This window comes from Eschrichtius robustus, chromosome 7 (assembly GCF_028021215.1).
Source record: "Eschrichtius robustus isolate mEscRob2 chromosome 7, mEscRob2.pri, whole genome shotgun sequence".
Lineage (NCBI taxonomy): Eukaryota > Metazoa > Chordata > Mammalia > Artiodactyla > Eschrichtiidae > Eschrichtius > Eschrichtius robustus.
The window spans coordinates 113403560-113426631 of NC_090830.1; the positions used below are offsets into that span (position 1 = coordinate 113403560).

At 37.0% G+C, this 23072-nt stretch overlaps 1 protein-coding gene across 4 annotated transcripts in view; it reads right to left on the minus strand.

Moving 5' to 3' along the window:
• The window catches only part of NT5C2 (5'-nucleotidase, cytosolic II), a 106337-nt gene that overhangs the window by 4230 nt on the left and 79035 nt on the right, over positions 1-23072 (minus strand). For 3 of the 4 annotated variants that reach the window (XM_068548484.1, XM_068548485.1, XM_068548486.1), the window contains 10 exons: positions 14340-14457; positions 13171-13266; positions 7809-7900; positions 7577-7634; positions 6463-6556; positions 5757-5810; positions 3693-3776; positions 2622-2663; positions 1049-1156; positions 704-770 (listed from right to left, as the gene is read on the minus strand). In XM_068548484.1, coding sequence (XP_068404585.1) covers positions 704-770; positions 1049-1156; positions 2622-2663; positions 3693-3776; positions 5757-5810; positions 6463-6556; positions 7577-7634; positions 7809-7900; positions 13171-13266; positions 14340-14457 — 813 coding nt within the window. Of the gene's footprint in view, positions 1-703; positions 771-1048; positions 1157-2621; positions 2664-3692; positions 3777-5756; positions 5811-6462; positions 6557-7267; positions 7356-7576; positions 7635-7808; positions 7901-13170; positions 13267-14339; positions 14458-23072 lie in introns of those variants that run through there. The other variant, XM_068548487.1, reaches the window with a different exon arrangement.

The window sequence follows — 23072 nt, forward strand, 5'->3', positions numbered from 1 at the left end:
AAACAATGGAACAAACAATGAGAAAACAATAAATGTCTCCATATTAAAAACCAGCGTTCCGAGTACCATAACCATTAAATACAGATTAATTTATTCTTTTAACTATGTGAGGAACACACTAAAAGGCGCACCTTTCTTAAAGACAAAGACTCACCATTGTCTTTTTTCATCAACCTTTTTAGTGCCTCTAAGACAACGCCTTTAGCTCCACTATGCTCACCAGAGCTCTTGATCACCAAACCCAAGAGCAACAAAACTACACGTCTCAGCTTTAGGGAACATTACCACTGCCATTTCTCATCACAGATCTGCCATTAGGTTGGCTTCGTTCCACTGCTTCTCGTTCCAACAAAATACACATCTGTGTCCACAGGGGCTCCTAAAAACCCCTAGAGGACCCCTTGGGAACCACCCGACATGATTCCAGACACTGAGAAAATGCCTCAAATAGGCAAAAGGAGGATTGGAAAAAACTGATCCTTTTAGTGAAAATCAAAGGTTCACTAGGACATACTGACCACTTCTCAAAACCTTTCTCCCCGACTCCTATTGTATTAGTAGGTGATTGAAGTGTTTACCATCAGGAGACGATATCTTTAGAATTCTAAAGAGTATATGTGGCACTGTGCCAGGAGGACACCAAAGTTTTCACATGAGGCCTGAGCAAAGACTTACACTAAATAAAGGGAAGTCTGTGACTCACCCCCAGAGTAGACAATGCCATGCTGTAAGGGGCCCGTGTAGGTACCAATCTTCAGCTTGCCAGTTTTCTGTGAGAAAAGAATATGGACTTTGTAATGCTTTATCCTTCTATCACAATCTCCACCCAAAATGCTACTTGGCTAGGCAGCCAAATGAATGTCACTTTTGAATTATATTCATTTGAATTATTCTGCTATATCGATTAAGACCAAACTCTTAGATTAACTTCAAAAGAGAGATATGGCTAATAAGTTAAAAATACCTGTTTCCTTAGGGGGAGTAGGAGTGGGGGAAAGGAGGAACACGAAGGGTAATTGCTCGCAGATAGACCTTCCTCTCAACTTACAGTATCCACCTGACGCAGTACTGTGCCTTCTCCAAAAAAGAGTGGTTTCCGTGCGTCCACCAAGATCAGGTCAAAGTAGGACTGCCATGGTCGGTGGGAGCTCCCAGGCTGATAAGGGAGAAACAGCAAAAGCCGAAACATCACTCCTAACCTTAAAGCACTCATGTTTCATCTCAATCAGATGAAAGGAATGTAGAAATACTAAGTATAACCAGAAAATCCCACTATTTTATTAAAAACATATTGTGGCTTATTATAAGCCACATCCTTTTGGAAGCAGGCAAAGTAAAAATATAAATAATGACTCTAACCTCTATATTTTAAATCGTTTCACCTACGTATTAATTTATTTCAAGCAATATAATGTATGAAAGAAAGTGTGCTCACACTCTAAAAATGGGCTATAAGAGGCTCAAAGGGGCTAAGGAGAGTTGCAAAACAAATATGTAAGAGACAGGTTAAGAAAGAGGCAGATTAGCATCAGAACTGAAGTATACAACTGACGTGGAACTATTATTAGCAGATTTCATCGGTTATGTTCTCAGAATGATGGTTTCAGGTGCACGCTGGTCTTTGGCTTACATGGCAGGCTAATCAGCACTAATGTAGAAGGTATGCCCCTTAACATTACTTCCATCCTGAACTGGAACCATGGCATTAACCTTTTAAGGTCAAGCCAAAGAGCACTGCCATTACTCTGTTTTTAGGTGATCTCAAAACAGTTATTTATGACATTTATTCAAAGAAGCCTAGTGACTAAATTGCAATGAGTATTCCTTAAATCTAAATGTGGCCATACTACAGGAATGAAGACTTCTCTGCTAAGTATCAAGGTTAGCTGTTCTTTTGGCACAGAACTCAGCATTAACTAACAGCAGAATCTAGACGTTTGCAAGAATATATACATTTTCTCTCTTTCTTTTAATTACATTATCTTCTTCAACCTGAAAATTCCTTTATTTGCCACACAAATGTAACAATTCTGTATAGAATTTCTTGGGCATAAAAATTATTCTGATCCCATCCTACTAAATACCACATGAATCTCTTTTATTTCTGTCTACCAAGTTTTCAAACTGCTAGCAACTTTAAATTACAGTAGCTCCTGGCATTACTTTTTTTTTTTTTTTAATATTTATTTATTTTTGGCTGCACTGGGTCTTCGTTGCTGTGCACAGGCTTTCTCTAGTTGCAGGAAGAGGGGGCTACTCTTTGCTGTGGTGCACGGGCTTCTCATTGCCGTGGCTTCTCTTGTTGCGGAGCATGGGCTCTAGGCGCGCGGGCTTCAGTAGTTGTGGCGCACGGGCTCTAGAGCGCAGGCCCAGTAGCTGTGGCGCATGGGCTTAGCTGCTCCGTGGCATGTGGGATCTTCCCGGACCAGGGCTCGAACCCGTGTCCCCTGCATTGGCAGGCGGATTCTTAACCACTGCATCACCAGGGAAGCCCGACATTACTTCTAATATTAATGAAGATTTCTGGATGGCTCCTGACCAATTCCTTACCCTCAACATTCCAGGATATTAGATGCATTCATTGTTACTAAAGCAACAGTCTATTAAGTTACATAGAGTACCTTGGGGCCATGTGGGAAATCAAACAGGTAAGTCATAATTTTCTGGAAAAAAAAAATCCAACATAAGGTCCATATACTACTTCTGCAAGAGATATATGACACCTAAATAAATCACACACAAGCTTTTTATAAGACATGTCTTTTTCAATACAAGATTCATCACATTCTTGTTTCCTCTAAAGTTTACGAAATCATGGCAGTGGAAGCCAGAAATGAATGCTTCATCATAGCAAACGAATGCAAGCTTCTGACATTCTCAGTAGAACACAGACTTCTAGATTTTTTTTGTACAGATTCACATCCATATATTCCTATCCAGTTCTCCTAGTGGACTGGAACACATATTTGGAGGTAAGGGGTATCTGAGATAAGGGTGTAGAGATAACTAATGACTCACATGGAAAGAATATACCTTGGCCCTCTTACTACTGTTCCTAGACCAACCAAGCCAACTTACTTGCTTACTTCAAATCACCAAATTTCAAAATCAACATTTTACATAAAGAGGATTGGGGAGTGCTGAGCTTCTGGCTAGTACTGGGAACTTGTAACTGTCTTAGCAAAAGTAACATGATAAGGAGTTAAATCATCTTTTCTACATGCTTTAATCATGGCAAAATTTTTTTTTAAGTTTAAGAGGTAGTAAATTTTGATGGCTAAGAGTCAAAACATCTTAGCACCATCTATTTCTGTCTGGCTCCCCAACAGCAGGGAGGGCACATATGTACACATGTGCAATAATAAAGGGTGTAACTTCTGAAGTTTTAGAAATGAAGCACAAAGAGACAACGAAGACATTTTAATCAGCACAAATGTTTTAAATAACCCCAAAGAGAAAACCTTCAAGTAGCCAATTGTAATCAGGGAAAATAGTCAAAAGAAATATTTAGAAAAATTTGAGAACCACTCTGATGTATGCTATATATTTTTGCTTTTTTCATTCTGCTTTCAAAATGAAATGGCAATGAAATACCCTCACTTAATAAACTATCTTCCTCATTATAGTCACAGTTCTTCAGTCCTAAATAATTCCTTTGTATAAATAAACAAATATGAATATTAAGCACTTACATCTGTGTATTTATAGTCACTGTTGGTGGCAAGAAATACTTTCCCTACTTCATTCATCCGGCTTAGAAGCAAAGGCAGTTTTCCCTGAAATATAATTATGATGATGAGTGAAACACTAAAACACACAGATATTCCTCCACTTATGTTGGGGTTATGTCCCGATAATACACCAAACATGACAGCTAGCCAAGCCTACCTTAAACGTGCTGAGAACAAACACTGGCCTACAGTTGGGCAAAATCATCGAACACAAAGCCTATTTTATAATAAAGTGGTTGAATATCTCATGTAATTTATTGAATACTGTACTGAAAGTGAAAAGTAGAATGGATGTTATCAGTTGTCTACCCCCGTGATTGCACGGCTGACTGGGAGCTGTAGCTCACTGCTGCTGCCCAGCATCACGAGAGTATCGTAGGGCGTATCACTAGCCTGGGAAAAGATCAAAATTCAAAATTCCACATACAGTTTCTACTGAATGTGTATTGCTTTCACAACATCGTAAAGTCAAAAAATCTTAAGTTGGGGACCATCTGTATATATTCATTTACACTGTGGAGTAGTTAGACACTGGACTTTTGTCCACTGAAACAGGAATAGGGGATGCCCTTTAAGGGAGGGATGGTTGGTTGGTTGGTTGGTTGGTTGGTTTCAGAATTTTGCATTTAGAAGACCACATTGTAACTGCATGAATTAAGTATCATATATGTAGTGTATACATGGTGTATATATAATAGATTTATATATAAAATATATAAATGATTATATGCCTATTAAAAACATATCTCTAACTTCCTCATTATGTCTGCCTCAGGAAAGAGTTTAAATTACCTTGTAATCTCTAAAAGTAAGTGAATTAAGTGTGTTAGAGATGAGGATAAGCTGATTTTTAAACATCATCAGCTAAATACTCTATGGAGAGTATTAGATATGGCTTCACTGTGTATACTTTTATTTTATGAAATACCTTGCAGAAATGACATGATGTGTCATGATGCAACCTAGAAATGTCCAGACCCACCTGCAGATACATGAGGAAATTCTAACTCCTGATGTGACCAGAAAGAAAAACAGCCTTTCCTTCTCTCACAGTAAATAGCTTCCTTCACTTAAATCCTCCTGAACCCCTCAGTGTTCTTTCTTGAAACAACAATCATGGGAGTGGGAGTGGACGGGAAATAGGAGGTACAAAGAATGAAAACAATAAGAAATCTTTACCAAAGAACTTTGAGAAAATAATTGCATTCTACTTTTACTCTGTAAGAAAAGTAAGAAGTATCTCATCTCAGTGCTGTGTGTGTCTGTGTGTACTTTTTATTTTGAAATAATTTCAGACTTACAGAAAAGTTGTGAAAATAGTACAGAGGGTTTCTATATATTCTTTATCCAGCTTCCCTCAATATTAACATCTTAACCCCAGTATAATGATCAAAACTAAGAAATTAACATTGGCACAATGCTTTTAACTAAACTACAGATATTTAAATATTTTATTAGGTTTTCCACTAATGTCTTTTGAAGTATTTTAAAGCTTTCCTCATTATTCCTTGTTGATAGGTTAAAGACAATTTAAATAACAGTCACACATATGTACATTTTTTAGATGATCTAGCACTGTGGTTATGATTCAGGATACATTTAGGTGTGACTTTACTACTTATTAACTGTACGAACTTGGGCAAGTTATTTAAGTCCCCAGTTTCTTCATCTATAAAGCAGAGGTAACAGTAACTAACTCACAGTTATATGGAAGATTAAATGGGATAACGAATGTAATCACTTAGCACAGTGAGGTTCGCAAAGTAGCCACTCTAGCTGCTGTTATTGTAATTAGAGCTAAAAGGGCAAATGAAATACTGGGTCTTCTTGCCTAATAACAAACAAGAAAAACTAAAACCCATGCTCCGGCTGAAAACTCTTGGTGATTATACTCGGAGTGTGTTAAACTGCCACGACAGAGAAATATCTTCTCTTGTCCATTTCATTATAAATAAGCTTGTTATTAATTTCCCTAATAGGTAAAGGAAGCTATCATGCAGATCTATTTTTCCCTTTATTACTTACATCTTTGACTACATACTTCTCAAGATTTTCAACTGTCTTTTCCTTAAGGGAACCCTAGAGAAAGAAAAAAGGAAGCAAGAAGAGAACAAAATCAGTTTTTAAGTTTATTATAAAAACTGTGACTACTGTCAGCCTAAATGCATTTCTTAACTATTTCCAGAAAAGCAGATAAACTAAACAAGGCCAGGATAAAGTGGCAGATGTGATGTGCTGCAACTCCACCTCCAAAATGTATTTAAAATATAAAACTATTTTTATTTTAAACTAGAAATCAAAAGGCATTTCATATTTTATTCAGCACAATTTATAATAAATGTAAACATAATATTACTTAGTTAATGTTACTGGCCAAGTGGGAGGTATTTGGAAAAAACAAATGGACCATGATCATTCTGAAAGGATATGGTAAGTATAATCCTAATGCTAAAATCTCTTCCAGTAAGTTTGGGAAATGCAAACTGAAATAAGATCTAGAAGCCAAGCACCACCACTGAGGAAAGACCGGCATTACCCCTGTAAGCAGGACAGCCAAAGACAAGGACAGAAGTATTCTAGACAGCTATCACCAGAGGCAAATCCCCCCCCCCCCCGCCCCTTGTTTTTAACAGATGAACAATTCTGCTCTATTTGCACTTGGAAAGTTAATGTCAGACCATAAAAAACACATGCCAGGCAGTGAGCAGGTGAAGAAGCAGCTCCTAGGTACCTTGTAATGAACCCAGTCAACTGCATCTCTTACATCCTGGAACATACTCCGGTAAGACATGAAGAGGTCCCCATCTTTAAATCCTGTTTCACAGCTACAGAAAGATAAAAAGAACATGACAGGGAATCCAAAAGAGGGTAAATAAAATGAATATCAAACATTGCCCAGGGGACCCAAAGGTTCCATTGTCACATAATAAAGGCCGTGTGGCTAATTTGGAAAATAATTACTCCCTAATGAAAACCCATTCTGACCACCAGAGGTGACTGCAGTGTTCAATGGAATACAATAACTGTGAACAGATACAAAGTGGTAGAAGAATATAACTGAATGGAAGCTAAAAGGCCAGTTCCAAAAATATCAGGTCCTTTATCACTTTTAAGAAACAGGTTCCCATCAAAGAAACATTTAAAATTGGTAATTTAGGTTCTCTCCACCCTCACTTTTCTGACATTGTCTCTAGGTACTAAGGTATTGTTGTCTATTTTCTGTTTATCTTAGTGACTTAGTGCTCCACCAAATTTAGTGCCTTGAAGTGGATAAGGCCTAAAGAGGACAAATTTGCAAACTCTGGCACATACGGCTGAACTTACAATTCTCCCTAGAAGGGAAAGGATAACTTTTTCAAGACTTAAGCAAAATTTTACTTCAGGGAGGATAAACAGTATTTACTCCTCAATTAAATCTTGCTGGGCCTGGGAATGAAACTAAATTACCATCCCTGAATGGCTCCTGGGTAGCTGCTGTGAAATGAGTTGGGGGGTTTTAGTGCAATTCTGCTTGGACAGATAATCATCACACAAACCTCCCACTCAGTTGTCACAATTAGCACCTCTGCTGGCCGTCTTCATTCCCAGGAGAAGCCAATCAGAAGTGGTCCCTTCCAAACATGGCTGCAGCACACTGGCAAGGAGAGGGCCGTGTGGGAGGTGAGAGCCTGCATGGAGCTGCTGGTGCTGTCCCATCTCTCAGGCTGGCAATGTGGCATCTTTCACTAGCACTAAATTCACTTCAGAAAAGCAGAAAAGACCTGCAGTGGCCAGTTCTCTAAAACCCTGTACATTAATTTTTTTAAAAAATCAATTGGAAAAAGAAAATTATAGTATATACATACCTGGTATATCTGGGACAATTAGTAAAAAAATCTACTAGGCAGGCCAACAGGTAGGTCTCTGAAAAATGAAGAATAGATATTCATAAGCTAGAAGTGAGATAATGAAATTGTTTCATTATGTCCTTGCGCAAAGACAAACGATTATGGAAAGAAGGGAAGGCATCAGTATATATAAGCATAGAATGAGCATAGAATATATAATATATAATATATAAGCATAGAATGAGTCTACCTGGTAGGTTGAATAGTGTGTTCAGAATGTAAAATCTTTCAGTGTCATCTCGTTGAATAAATTTATTTGGATACTGCTCTCTAGTTTCTGGTCTGAAAGAAAAAATTTTTAATTAACTGACATTCAAAACTAACGTTATAACTCTGAGACATATTCATCACTCAAAAATTAATTCAGATATTTTGGTGGCTATGTGCAAGGCAGGGTTCCAAATAATACACATGGCAGGACTTCCCTGGTGGCGCAGTGGATAGGACTCCGTGCTCCCAATACAGGGTGCCTGGGTTCTATCCCTGGTCGGGGAACTAGATTCCACATGCATGCCGCAACTAAGTAAGGGTTTGCATGCCACAGCTAAGGAGCCCTGGAGCTGCAACTAAGGAGTCCCCGTGCTGCAACCAAGACCTGGCGCAACCAAATAAAAAAATAAATAAATATAAACAAAAAACAAAAAACATGGGTAGCTCTGAAAAGGAAGAAGCTTGGTTTCAGCCCCTAAAAAGTTCTCAGTCTGATAAGGGAGGTGAGTCACATACACAAACAATTGTAACAAGGTAAAAAAATCACAACTACAAGCAAGGTGCGAGGAGCTATGAGAAAACCGAAGAAGGGGAGACCATTTCAACTTAAGGGGTAGAGAGAAGTGAATGTGGGAATGTGGAGAGGAAAATCTTGGAAGAATTCATGAAAATGGTAGCATATGAGCTGGTCCTTGAAAGCTAGATAGACGAATCCAGAAAGTAGTCTGAGAAAGGGGAACAGAGAAAAATAAAGCTAGAAAGACTAATTGAGGCAATTACGCTATTGTTTTTATACTTCATTCAGGGGCAACAGTGCCACTGACAGTTTTGGGGTTTTTTTGGCTGCACTGGGTCTTTGTTGCTGCCTGCAGGCTTTTCTCTAGTTGCCGCGAGCGGGGGCTACTCTTCGTTGCAGTGCGTGGGCTTCTCATTGCAGTGGCTTCTCTTGTTGCAGAGCACGGACTCCAGATGCGCAGGCTTCAGTAGTTGTGGCTCACGGGCTCTAGAGTGCAGGCTCAGCAGCTGTTGGCACATGGCGTAGCTGCTCCGCGGCATGTGGGATCTTCCTGGACCAGGGCTCGAACCCGTGCCCCCTGCACTGGCAGGCGATTCTTAACCACTGCGCCCCCAGGGAAGTCCCCACTGACAGTTTTTAAGCAGAAGGATAAAACCATCAGAGCTGAATTGTAAAAATATTAAATTAGTAGGAGTTTTAGGATAAAAGGGAGGAAGAAATGTGATGTGTTGCAAAAAATGGCTACAAATTCTTCCTATCCTTTTGTAATGTGACTTTGCAGTTTTTCCAATTAAGAGGCTCAGTCTATTTCTCCATCCTTGAATACAGGCTTGAATGGCAGCAAATGGGATCCAAGCAGAGACTTGGAAAACACTTGTGTATTGGGGCTTGCTTACTCTTGCTGCACTTGGAACTCTGAGACTGCTATGTGAATGCGAGTGAGATAACCTGCTGGAGGATAAGAGGTTACATGCAGAAGTGAGATGCCCCAGCCAACAGGCTGCCAACTGCCAGACATGTGAGTGAGGCCATTCTAGATCAGCTGAGCAATCCCAGAATTGCCCAGCTGACTCTCAGAATTTTGAGCTAAATCAAATGGCCATTGTTTTAAGCCACTAAGTTTTGAAGTACTTTATTATGCAGCAAAAACTAACTGACACAGAGACAGAGGCCTGGGAAATCAGGGGATTCCTGTAGTAGTCCAGTTGAGAGCAGGAGGGGCATGTCCTAGAGTGGGCGCAAAGGAAATTAAAGAGAAGAATTATTCAAGAGAGATTGCCAAGGTAAAATGAACAAGACAAGGCAACTGATCGGATGTGGTAGATGAGGAACACGAGAGCCAAAGATGACGATGCTCACACTAAGGTGTCTCCGAGAGGGTGGGGGTACCATCAACAGAATCATGAAAACTAGATAAAAAGTAGATACAAGAGGAATTTTATTTTGGATATGTTACTCTAAAAGTAAATATTTTTACAGGCAATTAGAAACAAAGGTCAAGAACTTAAAATAGAGATTCAAACTTGAGCGGTAGCTGGGATCATCTCTGCACAGGTAATAAATGAAGTCAGGAAGACTATTAGAGCAGAAGAGGCCACTTAAGAGTGCAGAGAAAGAAGAGCAGACTGAGACTAGATCCATGGAGGACATTCAGAGTTTAAAAGAAAAAGCCAGTGAAAAAAAACAGAAGTTAGAGATGCATGAGAACCTTGAAGAGTGAAATAAAACACTGCAAGAAGAGGAAGGGGAGAGTATTAATAAAAATATTACAGAGAGGGTGGGATAGGGAGGGTGGGAGGGAGACACAAAAGGGAGGAGATATGGGGATATATGTATATGTATAGCTGATTCACTTTGTTATAAAGCAGAAACTAACACACCATTGTAAAGCAATTATACTCAAATAAAGATGTTTAAAATATATATATATTACAGAGAAACCAAAAGGGAGAAAAACTAAAATATAAAAATGCACAGTCCTCACAGTGAAATATGAAGATTAACTATTTTGAATAAAGGACACCAAATTTAAAGTTCATACTCAGAATAACTTGGGTAAATTCCTGCTTGTGTTTGTTAACTACAAATGGGCATAAACTCTAGTTAGGGATATAAAATCACATTAGCTCCCTGTCTTAGTCACCCTTCTGAAATAAGTGTTCCCAATAAAGAATAACTTTATGGAATAGCATATCTTCTAGCCTTCCAAGATTTTCTGTAATGAAAATTAAGGCAGAAGGGAACAGTAATTTATGCTTTCCTCAGTCAGGTTTAGTAAGATGACATTTTCATCATTAAAGAATAATTCCTTTACCTAAATATAGTTATTTATTAGGCAATTAGAACCCAAACAGACTTATAAATACAGTTAGAGATTACATTTTGTTTACTATATTTGTCTTTTTGGGTTTTTTTTGTTCTTTTTTTAATTTTACTTTTGGCTGCGTTGGGTCTTCGTTGCTGCGCATGGGCTTTCTCTAGTTGCGGCGAGCAGGGGCTACTCTTCGTTGCGGGGCGCGGGCTCCTCATTGCAGTGGCTTCTCTTGTTGCAGAGCACGGGCTCTAGGCATGCGGGCTTCAGTAGTTGTGGCACGCGGGCTCTAGAGCACAGGCTCAGTAGTTGTGGTGCACGGGCTTAGCTGCTCTGCGGCATGTGGGATCTTCCCGGACCAGGGCTTGAACCCATGTCCCCTGCATTGGCAGGCAGATTCTTAACCACTGCATCACCGGGGAAGCCCCTACTATATTTGTTTTCTTTTTTTTTTTTTAAACGTTTGGCCGCGCCTCACGGCTTGCGGGACCTTAGTTCCCCGACCAGGGATCGAACCTGCACACTTGGCAGTGGAAGTACGGAGTCCTAACCACTGGACCGCCAGGGAATTCCCTACATTTTGTTTAAATTAAGTGTCAAGTCATGCTAGTATACATTTAAAATAAAAATTAATTCATAGGGAGGTAATGTATCATAAAGGAAGGGATGCTAGACTTGGAGTTGGGAAGAAAAGTTATAATACAGTACTGCTAACTATCTGTGACCCATAGAATAAAGCTTTGATCTCAATATTATCCTAGTCTAAAACTTTAAAAGCCTTTACCATTGTCTGAAAAGAGGCTCCAACTCAATTGGCAAGGCATATAAGGCGATGCTTGCTGGAGCCCTAATTTTCCTTCCAACCTTGTCCACCACTATACTTCAATAATTATCTCCCTTTCCCTCCATCTTCATTCTGTCCTTCTCCATGGACTTTTTTTTTTAATTTAACTCTAAAGACTGTACAGTGCTAAGTACTGTTTGAATGATTCTGCATTTACTCATAAATGACTTATTTCTGAAACAATATTAAATGTATTTCCAAAGGAGCTATTTGGAAACTTTATTGGCTTATTTGGGGGGGAAGAAAGGAGGTCTATGGATCTTGAGTTAGTAAATCTAATTATAGTACTAATATATAGAATTTCTTCTCTTCCTTTTCTTCTCTGACTACACCCCTACGCAGTAACACAGAAGTCCATTTCAGACGTTCATAAATAGAACCTTGGTTCATCATCATTGGGATTCTGAATTGTAGTGACAATATCTATACATAAAATAGCTTGGGTTTTTAGTACTATTTGCAGTCACTTCACATTCTAAATCCTGCCTTTTGATATTCATGAACTTGAACAAACCCCTCACGAGAGGAACAGTGAAAGGAAGATAGATATAACCACTGGCCTAACCAGATATGTCAAGGTAGGGTGTTCACGTCATACTGTTCTCACTTGGAAATTGTACACTTGGAAATTGTTTAGCCTGTGTAATGCCAGCTGAAGAGTCTTGTGACATATGATTCAATTCCAAATAGGGCATTGCTGTGACCTCAGATTTAAAGGAAACTCTGGTACAGTTTGTTAGTTTGTGTCTCTTATCACAAAATGTATTTACCAAAAAGACACTGTCTCTTTAACAACTTCATTGTAGACTGTGGTTTTTACTACTTTGCTATTGAACATAAATTACAGACTGACACTTAACCCATTTTGATTTTAAGAGTTGCTGTGATCCTAATACAGTGTCAGTAGTAAATTAGGTAATATAACAGTAGAGAAAATATATACTGTAATTGTAAAGCCACAATTATAGAAACTGTCATATTGTGGCATTGTGATTTTTAAAGAAAAAATTGAGATGTTTCACAAAAAAACACTAGATACTAAATTTTATGTGCTGTTTATTACTAGGGTGATAAGTCCAAATTAGTAAGAATAGTGGAAATATTCTAATTATGAAAATAAAACGTATCCTTATTTGTTTTAAATAGTGTCATTCTGTATTCATTTTTAACCCCATGTTTTAAAAAATTTTAACCACATGATCAAATACCTGAAGGTACTCATTGTGATATAAAAAATAATGTATTAGCTGTTAAAAATCTCAGTCATTTACATTGCTGTAGTTTTAAATTTTTCAAAGCACTTTTACATACATACCTCTTCTGAGCAGCTACCTGAGAACTGTATTACAAAGGAGAAAATAAAAATCTTAGAATTTCAAAATAAGTCAAAGCCACTACAGTTCTTTTTGGGCAAGTTTCAAGATTAGCTTTGTTGTATGCTATATAATTAGAAGGCACTAATTTAAACAAAATGTAACTGCTAACTGTATTTATAAGTCAGTTTGGGTCCTCACTGCCTAATAAATAATTGTTAAGTATCCTTATGTAAAGGAATTGATCTTTAATGATGAGGGAATAGGAAAGTATACTGTATTTGGGGAGACAATATCATCTTCATATTGTTTGACTATAAAAACACGAGAAAGAGGTTAAAGGTTCTTTGTACTCACCCCCTTATGAAGTTAAATCCATGTGCACAGACCAAGAGGTTTCCATAGGCATCAACTTTCAAAAGATTTCCGTACAGTGTATCAAAGACAAGCCCCCTATGTAAAAATGAAGACATCACCAATCATGCAAAGTAATAACGGCAATAATCTAATGGAGTATTTACTCCATCACCACAAACCAACCCTCACCTTATTCAGGTTTTATGGCAGCTCAAGTATGTCCCCAAACAATATAACTCTAAAGGCTAAAGTGAGTGAATAAAATCTTAAAAATGAATCTCAGAACAACTAACAAATATTTACTATGTCCAGATAAATAATCACAACTGTTTTATGTGAGAAATAAGAGCTTAATCAAACAAGGCGTAAACAATAGTTCCTCTTAATACAGCTGGTTCTATCCTACAACAGAGTCTCTCTTAATTTCCTTGGACAACTGAGCTGCCTTATATTTCCCTCTGTCACATGTTGTATATGGGACATGTATGATGGCATCTCAAAATAAGCATCATCTTTCTTTTTTTCTTTAAAAGAGTTTTTTGGTGTGGACCAATTTTAAAGTCTTCTATTGAATCTGTTACAATATTGCTTCTGTTTTATGTTTTGTTTTTTTGGCCATGAGGCATGTGGTATTTTAGCTCCCCGACAAGGGATTGAACCCACACCCCCTGCATCGGAAGGCGAAGTCCCAACCACTGGACCGCCAGGGAAGTCCCAGCATCATCTTTCTTAATGTCAAATCTTTCTTATCAAATCCAGGAATGCAAACTGCCAAGAAGCCTCCTGATTACCAAGTTAAATATATTAGCAAAACATGTAACTGCTCTCCAACAGCATAAGAGAAGAGCATCTGCGATTACTGCCCATCAATTTTAATAATCCCTCTTCTTTATCATAAATGGATCTTCTTTAATAACAATAAACTAAGTTCAAAGTTCAAGTCAGGAACACAAAATATATGGTGTACATGAAAGGTTTCATGGTCATTTCAGAATCAGCACCAACCAAAAACAAACAAAAAACACAAAAACCCCCCAAAGAATCTTTTGATATTTTGTTGTTTTTTTTGTTTGTTTGGGGGAAGTTTTTTGGTTGAGGATGCATTTGGAATTATTAATTTTGGGGACAGAAGGAGGAGTCTTAATCCAAAAATAATCTTGAAAACTTACCTGGTAGGGAATGTAGAATCATATGCAAAGCTGAGCAGCTCCTGAGGATATCCGATAGAAACTAATCTCTCCACGGTAAGCTCAAAGCCAAGGGACTCATACTCCGGGGACTTGTACACTGCACAAAGAGGAGGTTCTCATTAAAAGAACAGCCACTTAAAATAGAAGGCAAATGAGCGAATTTCTACTTTCCCAATTCCTCTCTCCTCCTAAATCTGCCATTTTTCTTCGTTTCCTTCAAACTCCATGTTTTGTACCGCCCTGAGTAATCACAGAACTCAACTGTCAGTCTGTGGAAATAGGTCATATTATAGTAGGAGGAGCAGCAACAAGATGAATTATCAGGCGTTTCAGAAGAGTTCCTTCATTCTTAGGAAACCTAATCCAAAAATTTTTTCCTCTTTATTCTTTCATGCCCACAATCTAAAGGCAGGCAGGATAATGTAATATGCACAGCTGTGATATTAACCATGAGAATATAATTAACATAAAACTAGATAGGTCTATGTATGTTGAAGTCCTCACTGTTGTGCATGATTGGTGTAGGAATCCTTCAAAATTAGTTGTTGTTTTTTTTCTTTTTTTTAAGACCGGTCTATTTTTAGAATTCCTATCTGGCTTAGTAGTTACTTTAAACTCCTTCTCCAATCAGCATGATTCCATTTGTTAGGATTTACTTGTTTTCTTTATCAGCCCTGACAATGTCATAGCCATCAAAATTGCATTTTGCAAATTATTAGTGCTAAAACAACCATAAGAAGACATGTCTGAGATAGGAAAATCTGGATATGAATTGGGAATTAGACATTGAAGAATTATAACTCATTTTATTAGACCTGATTATGGAAGAATGAGTATGTGCAAGTATATATATAAAATATATATACCTCCTTATCTGCCAAAGAAGAAGAATGAGTTTTTTACAGGTGAAATAAAATGGATTTTGGAATATGGGGGTTTCTCTCTAATATTATATGTCTGAAGTTTTCTATAATGAAAAATCTTTTCAGAATCATCATTGCAGTTTAGTATAAAGAAAATGTTGCTCCTTTAAACAGGTTTCTTCCAAATGAAAGATGTAGGTGGGCAACCATCCATCAGTCTCTAGGGTGGGTAAGCCATATTAAAAATAAAAATAAAAAGACCTGCAATCTTGCTAAATGCCAAATGAGGATTAAAAAACACCCCCAAACATCCTATTCTTTTGTCTCAAAATAATTAAACTATTATTATAGTTCTACCTATAATTAACATATATAGCCTATGGCTCAAACTGATTCTTCATTGCAATTAGTCTGCCTATCCAAGTTAGTGCTAATGTTTTAATGAGTATGATTCAACTTTCCCTTTCCAAAAACAATCCTTTAGAATATTTCTGGAAATACATAAAAGAAAACAGCAATAGTGGTTTCCTCCACAGACGGGAACTGAGTGACTAAGAGGGGAAGGAAGAAGACTTTCATGTACCTTCTTCTGTACCTTTAAAACTTGTAACATATTAATGTATTATCTATTCTTTTTAATTAAATTGAAATTTTAAAAAAACAAGGTGAGATTTTAAAATCCTTTAATAAACATCTGTCATATTTATAAGCCTCAAAATTTTAAGGTCCTTTTAGGAGATGCTTAAGTCTCATCTCACCAGAACAATGCCAAAAGAAGCTGTCATTTCGTCTGTGGTCTCAGGGGTAATAATAATTTAAGGCTAATGCTAACCCTGGCTAACATTTTCAAAACTGGCTATATTTTTGTCCTCCCCTCAATTCCAGCCCCATTCTCACCCATCCCTGCCCACAAAATTTTTTGAATCCTCAAGTGTGGAATTCTTAAATTTGAATGATGTACACTGTGGTAAAGGAAGTGCTATATATTCATACATGCTAACAGAATAAGAGCTGGTGTATTATCATAAAACCAGGAAAGCCTGGTATCCATTGATGTCAATTTGAATTATTTTGAGGGTATAAAAGAATATCCCACCCCACCCCGTGCTTCCACCTCAATTGAAAGTGAATTTCATTTTGACAAAATTTTCATAAAACAAAAATTACTTCTCAGTCCTAACAAAGCCCCACTTATGTCAGACAATATTTAATGGAACAAAATTCCAGTATAGCTCAGTAATTTGGATAATCCATTGACATTCATTCTCATAGGATTTGGCCCATATAAAATGTTTTCCATTATTAATTTTTCAGAAAGATAATTTGCTGGATATGCCTTAAGAATGGGAGACAGAAACAAATTAAACACCCTCCACCCAGGCTCGCCCCTAAATGAATAATTTTCCCTAGTTAGGGAAGTGATGGAGTAATAGTGATTAAAATCTATTTCTATGAGGCAATTCAGATTGAAACCCAAATCAATTTATTCAGAATTTTTGGTGAAAAAAAATGTGTGAGGGCAGAGATCTCAATTCCCCATTTTGCCACCATAAAGAATAGAATAACAGAAAATAAAACACTATACTCTTGTCACATTGTGTTTATTCCAAGGCAGAACTTCCAAGTGTTCAACTGAGATGACTTTCTAGAAATTCCACCTACAGAAATAAATACTTTAAATTTCCTTTCTCTCAATGAGTTTAGGGTGCTTCCAAAAAATACAGTGTATTTTCCCCATTTGCTAACTTGAAGTTACACAGCATGTAGAAACATCAGCGGAAGCCAGAATATCGGTCTCCCTGAGTCTCATCCAAAGCTTTCTGTGGTGGCATATAGTGCCACTGTTAAAAATGAATTTCTAGATTAAGTAGGCCATCAAAATTTAAGCTTGGGTGTTGAAACACACTACTCTCCCTCCAATTTCTTTCAACTAGTCCAAAATAAACTGCTCTAATCACAGGTGGGAATGGATTTAGCAAAGAGAGTCCAAGTTCCACTCTGACAACACTATCTATTTCACTAAGCTCTATATTAATCAGTAAGACCTACAAGGTATTGACATTTTCTCATAAGCTTCCTGGATAATCATTTCAGTAACGCGAACTCCCAGGTCATTAAATCAGCTGCTAGAGAACTGTACAGTACAACCAGGGCTGGAGAAGCAGAATTGCAGCTGCACAGAGCATGAATCTAGATGTTTTGTTCTAAGTGTCCCTTGGGAATAATCACAATTTGTTCTGACCTGGTGGTAAAAATGACAATTCCTGAACCCTACAAAGTACCATCATGCCTTAAATAAATAAATAGATAGATAGATAGATAGATAGATAGATAGATAGATAGCAAAATTTCTTTTTTAATCAACCAGGCCCTTCAAAGCCAGCCTGGACATCTGCGGGGAATCATATATATCACCTCAGACTAGAGCTCTATATGCCTCTCCACAGCTGCAAAGGCTCTAATTACAATTTCTCTGGCAAAACTGGCAAGTAAATGATGCACAGCTTCAAACTCAGTTCTCACAACTGACTTTCCAAAACACTGCCAATAGCTTCAAGAGTAAACACAGCCTCACACATTCACTGCTTATTTCTTTTTCAAGAAGGTCCTCAGGCCTATTCTAATTTACCCAATATCCAAAGACAAAGGAAGAGGTTATTTTAAGGGCCAGAGTCCAAAAAAGAGGACTGCTTCAGGCACCAGGGCAGCACACAGTGTTCTCAGGTTATGTAACCAGACTATAAAGAGAACAACCAAAGCTTTGAAAGCTGAAGCTACTGAGAGCATTTAAAGATATTCTTTACTCCATAATCTGCGAGGGAAAAACATTTCTTCAAAAAATATCAACTGCATGTTGTGGGGATGAAAGTTGTGGGCTGTTTTGAGTAGATTTTGTTCATACAAGATAGAATCTGGATTAGAGGAGACAGTCCCTTTGGGTGAGCCGAAAACTTTCTGCAGGGAAGTCTGGAATTCTCATGCATTTTTTACCTTTGCCACCAAGACACACTGTGTAGTAGTTTATAGATTTTAGACAAAGGAAGGGCAAACCTCTACAGAGGTTCCAGCCTAGCAGAATGCTGCTGCCAAAATGAGAACTCACATGAGGCAGATGCAGATGCAGAGTGTGTCACTCCAGTCTTGAAGGAGTTACACTGGCACTCCTGTTAAAAAACAAAACAAAGCAACAAAACAAAACAAAAACAAAAACTGGTTTTAAAACTGTTGTGATGGGCTGGAACAGAGAGATACCATTTGGAAATTGGTATTAATAGGAGTTACTGCCTCCTATTTAGAAGCCTCTGACCATCACTTAAATTCATCTAATTAGCCATAGCAAAACAAGGGTATTGAAGATAAGCTTAAGTATTATACATTATTTAACTTTTCTGGTACCCTGAGCCTGGAATACAAGCCAAGTCTGATCCTGAAATGTTAAGTCAAAAGACAAACAGAAAAATAAATTTCTTTTGTCTTAGTTTATTTTTTCTAGCACATTTCAGGTTTATATGATAGAAACTGAATGCAACTGGTAAACAGCGTTTAAAATTGAACTATAGTAAGTGAAACAGACTAATAAAGGATACAAGAATAAACCAGAGCAGTCTCATCTTACTTTTAAGTACCCATTTAAACTAAGTCTACCTGTACCTATCTACCTACTTTTCTACCCTTCTAACACCTAAATTTGTAATCTTGATAAAGATGAAAACCAACCTCACCCTACTAAAAATCTAACCAGATGTCTAAATATGAAATAGAGGGTAAAAATTTTATTTTGATTCTGTGAGTGTATATTTGCCCTCAGTAAATGGAGTCATACTACTCTACTTTCATAAAGTTAAAGAAACTACCTAGTCTAGTAAGATAACTGACTTGAAGATACATAAATCCTTTCAAGATATTGATACTTTTAAGATATGAATTATGTTTAACTTTATAGGGCGTCATTTTTCCTAGAGACATTTAGGTTTTTGAAAACATGTGGTTAGATTTCTCCAACTTCTGGATTTTTTGTGAAAGGGAGATGGTACTAAATAGAAGAGCAAAAATGACTAAATACAATGTTGAAAATTTCTAAAAACATTACAACTAGGAGAAACCAGCACTACCAATCACACTATGAAAGGCAAAAATCCAACCCAACCACTCAAGAATAGTTATTTGCTTTTATGCTATGAATGTGATCAACATCAATGTTCTCTATTTATTTAGGCTAAGTGATCTTAGCTCTCTGAGACTGTAACTAGGAAAGATAATAATTCACATTTTCATTAAGGAAACTTTAAATTAAATCTTTCCATTCCCATATAAACAGACACCAGAGGACTTTTTCTACTTTTCACAACTATTTGAAAACCCCAACACAATATCACAGACATAGTCAAAATTTTTCTCTCTAACCTAAGAGACCATAAATGATCTAAAAAAAGATATTGAAAAATTCTAAAAACTACCTCAATTTTAATTTACCTAAAATACAAAAGCTAGATACCATTTAACACTTTCAGTAATATAAAATAAAACCAACTCCCACATGGCTAGACATGTAAATAAGTAAACAAATAGAGTCTGGAAGACTGCCAGTCTCAATTTATTGCAGAAGCAAAATTAAATGGTAATTAAAAGATTTGTTTTAAAAATTACCAAGAGTACTAAAAGAATGTTTATTTTAAAATAAAATGAAAAAAATTACCTAACTCAAAATTTTCCCTCTGAGAACCTGTATGCTTACTAGGAATGTGTATTTCGGCTATTTTCAACTTAAAAAGTGGAAAACTGAAAATTATTGAAATAACTTTAAAAATTCTCTTTAACCAAAGAAGCTGCTTGTAATTAAAAAAAAAAAAAGAAAGAAATAGCTAGTATATAATTTTTCCCCCAAATAAGAACAGATCATCACACTCAAATGCCTGTACTAAAGTTAGAATAATGTAACAGACATTTGGATGCCTACTGTGTACAGGTACTAGATGCTAAGAACAGAAAACAAAATAACTCATGGTCTTTGGCCTGAAGGAGCTTGTCGTGTGCTACAGGGATATACAATTAGATATTTATAATAAATTTTAGAAGATCCACAATACAATGTGACTAAGGAGGTACAGAGGGACAGAAACGGGGCCAATTAACCCAGCCCAAGAAGTCTTCTTAAAAAATATGTATGGGACTTACCTGGTGGCGCAGTGGTTAAGAATCCGCCTGCCAGTGGAGGGGACATGGGTTCAAGACCTGGTCCAGGAAGATCCCACATGCCGTGCAACAACTGAGCCCATGTGCCACAACTACTGAGCCTGCGCTCTAGAGCCCGCGAGCCACAACTACTGAGCCCGAGTGCCACAACTACTGAAGCCTGCGCACCTAGAGCCCGTGCTCTGCAACGAGAAGCCAATGCAATGAGAAGCCCGCGCACTGCAATGAAGAGTAGCCCCTGCTCGCCGCAACTAGAGAAAGCCCTCGTGCAGCAACAAAGACCCAACACAGCCAAAAACAAAATAAATAAATAAATCTATTAAAAAAAAAAATATATATATATATGTATCATTTACTCAGGCTTATACGGATAATTCATTTTTATAACCAGCATCTCAAGGTACTATAAGGTTTACCAAACTTTCTGAAACTCAGATTCAGGTAATATGTTCCAAACACCTCTATCACAGTCAGGCAAGTTAATTAATGTGAGAAATGGTCTAAGTGTTGGTACATGTCTTGGCCTAAAGGGGGAAGTAGCTGTCAGATGTAGCTGACTCCCCGGTGGGAATGAGAGCCAATTGTTGCCATTTATGTGATAACAACCAGCCCAGATTTTTATACTTGGAATCTCCCAATTTTTAACTACTGACTCAATTTAAAAAACCAACAAACTCCATTTGAGCCAAACTATGGGTCTGTGGTCTGAGGTGTGCCCATGGGCCACTGGTGTGCAACCTCTAATGTATACTTTAGATTAGATACTTCCACATAAGTTCTCCATCTAACTGAAATGGTTTGACTGTCCTCTTCAAAGAGCCTTTTTTTTTTTTTTGCTGTGCCGCACAGCTTGTGGGATCTTATTGATACTTCCTTGACCAGGGATCGAACCCAGGCCCTCAGCAGTAAGAGCACGGAGTCCTAACCACTGGACTGCCAGGGAATTCCCCTCCTCAAAAAGTCTTAAAGAAATAGAATTTAAGTACTTAATGAATTGGAAATCCAGGTGGAAAAATTCATTCTTCAACAACCACCGAGTATCCTAGATAATGTTGTTGTTCTATTCACCTCAAGGAAAAATTGAGGCGGTGGATAAAAAAAATTTAGGAAATAAAGGAACCGTTATGTAGTCACTTAATTTGGTCCCCTACCACAATGCTGTAACAATTATGCCATAACAATTGTAATTATCTGAATCTGATTCTTTCATATGACTGTGAAATCAAACAAATGTTCCCAGTGATTTAAAGAATCACAATCACCTCATGATCTGCCTAGGTAACCAACTATTAGAGTTCCCTGACCCAGCAGGTTTTATCCATTACGTTTAACCTAAATCTTCCCTACACAGCTTAACTCTATAATCATTTGTCTTGTTCTCAGTGGCCATTATCCCCATGATAAAGCAAACATTCAGAGAATGTGTAAGCAGAAAAGAAATAATGAATCAAAGATAGCTATTATGTTAGGACTATTTTGAAAACAAGTTTATCCATGTTGAAAATGGCATGGGATATTAAAACAAAAAAGATTCATTTTAGTAATTTTACTGATGCAACTAATATTACATGACATTTAATCACACAAAAAATCTGGCTTACATTTGAATGCTTTTATGCCTAGCAATGGAAAACAAAGACCATAAACACTGGTAATGAATTATTTCTATCACTCACTGTGTAATATGGAGGACATGGAATTGGGTTTTATTAAGAAATCATTTGAATTTCCTAATGATCTAGAAACAAACCATATATTACTGCAATTCAGAGGATGAATCTAAAATTAGTGAAAACTCTACTGGGATACAGAAATGACATACAGGAAATCAAAGCTTAGAAACTAAGTGTAGATAAATAAATAACTAGGCTGCCTAAAAGTAATGTATAAACCTAACACAGGTAATATATAATATAAATATATATCTAAAAATAACAGCCTTGAGAGTATTTATCTCAACTAATACAAAGAACTTTAATCCACAAGAAGATAATACCCTGGAGTATTATTTCTTTTTTAATTCTTCCCTAACATACAGAGACCACTTCAAAAGTATGCTTGGCTGGGGAAATCGTATTTCATTTCTTGAGGGAGGTAGTGTAAGAAATTCTTAAGTTTAAGAAAAAGCAGTAAGAGGAGCTAAAATAAAGATTATATTCTCAAATGGAAATGAAAAGACTAAAAAAAGACCTTAAAATTTAAACGCCCTTTTAAAAATAAAATCACTTTGTTGGTATTTGGTCAGTTTTCCCCACCTGATTTTTAAATTTAACTTTATTAAGGATATTTTTTAATTATACACAAAAGTAGATAGAATATTAAATGAGCTACTTTAAACCCATTAACAATTATCACTATTTTGGATTCTTGTTTCCTCTATCCTCACTGATTTATTCTTTCCCAATTGAGTAATTTTATCAGATGAAAAAGTTTTTTAACTGATCGATAACAGAATATTTAAATAGCACACAAGTATCATATACATGCACCTACAGAATTATTTCATTACCTAGATCAGGTGATCCTTTAATTAAACTGCTTAAAAATCCTTCCCATTTAGAGGCCAATGTAATACCAGAATAGTCTTTTTATCAGCAATAAGTTATAATAAAAGCCTTCCAAATTAAGGATTGCTCAGAAATATTTTAACTATACT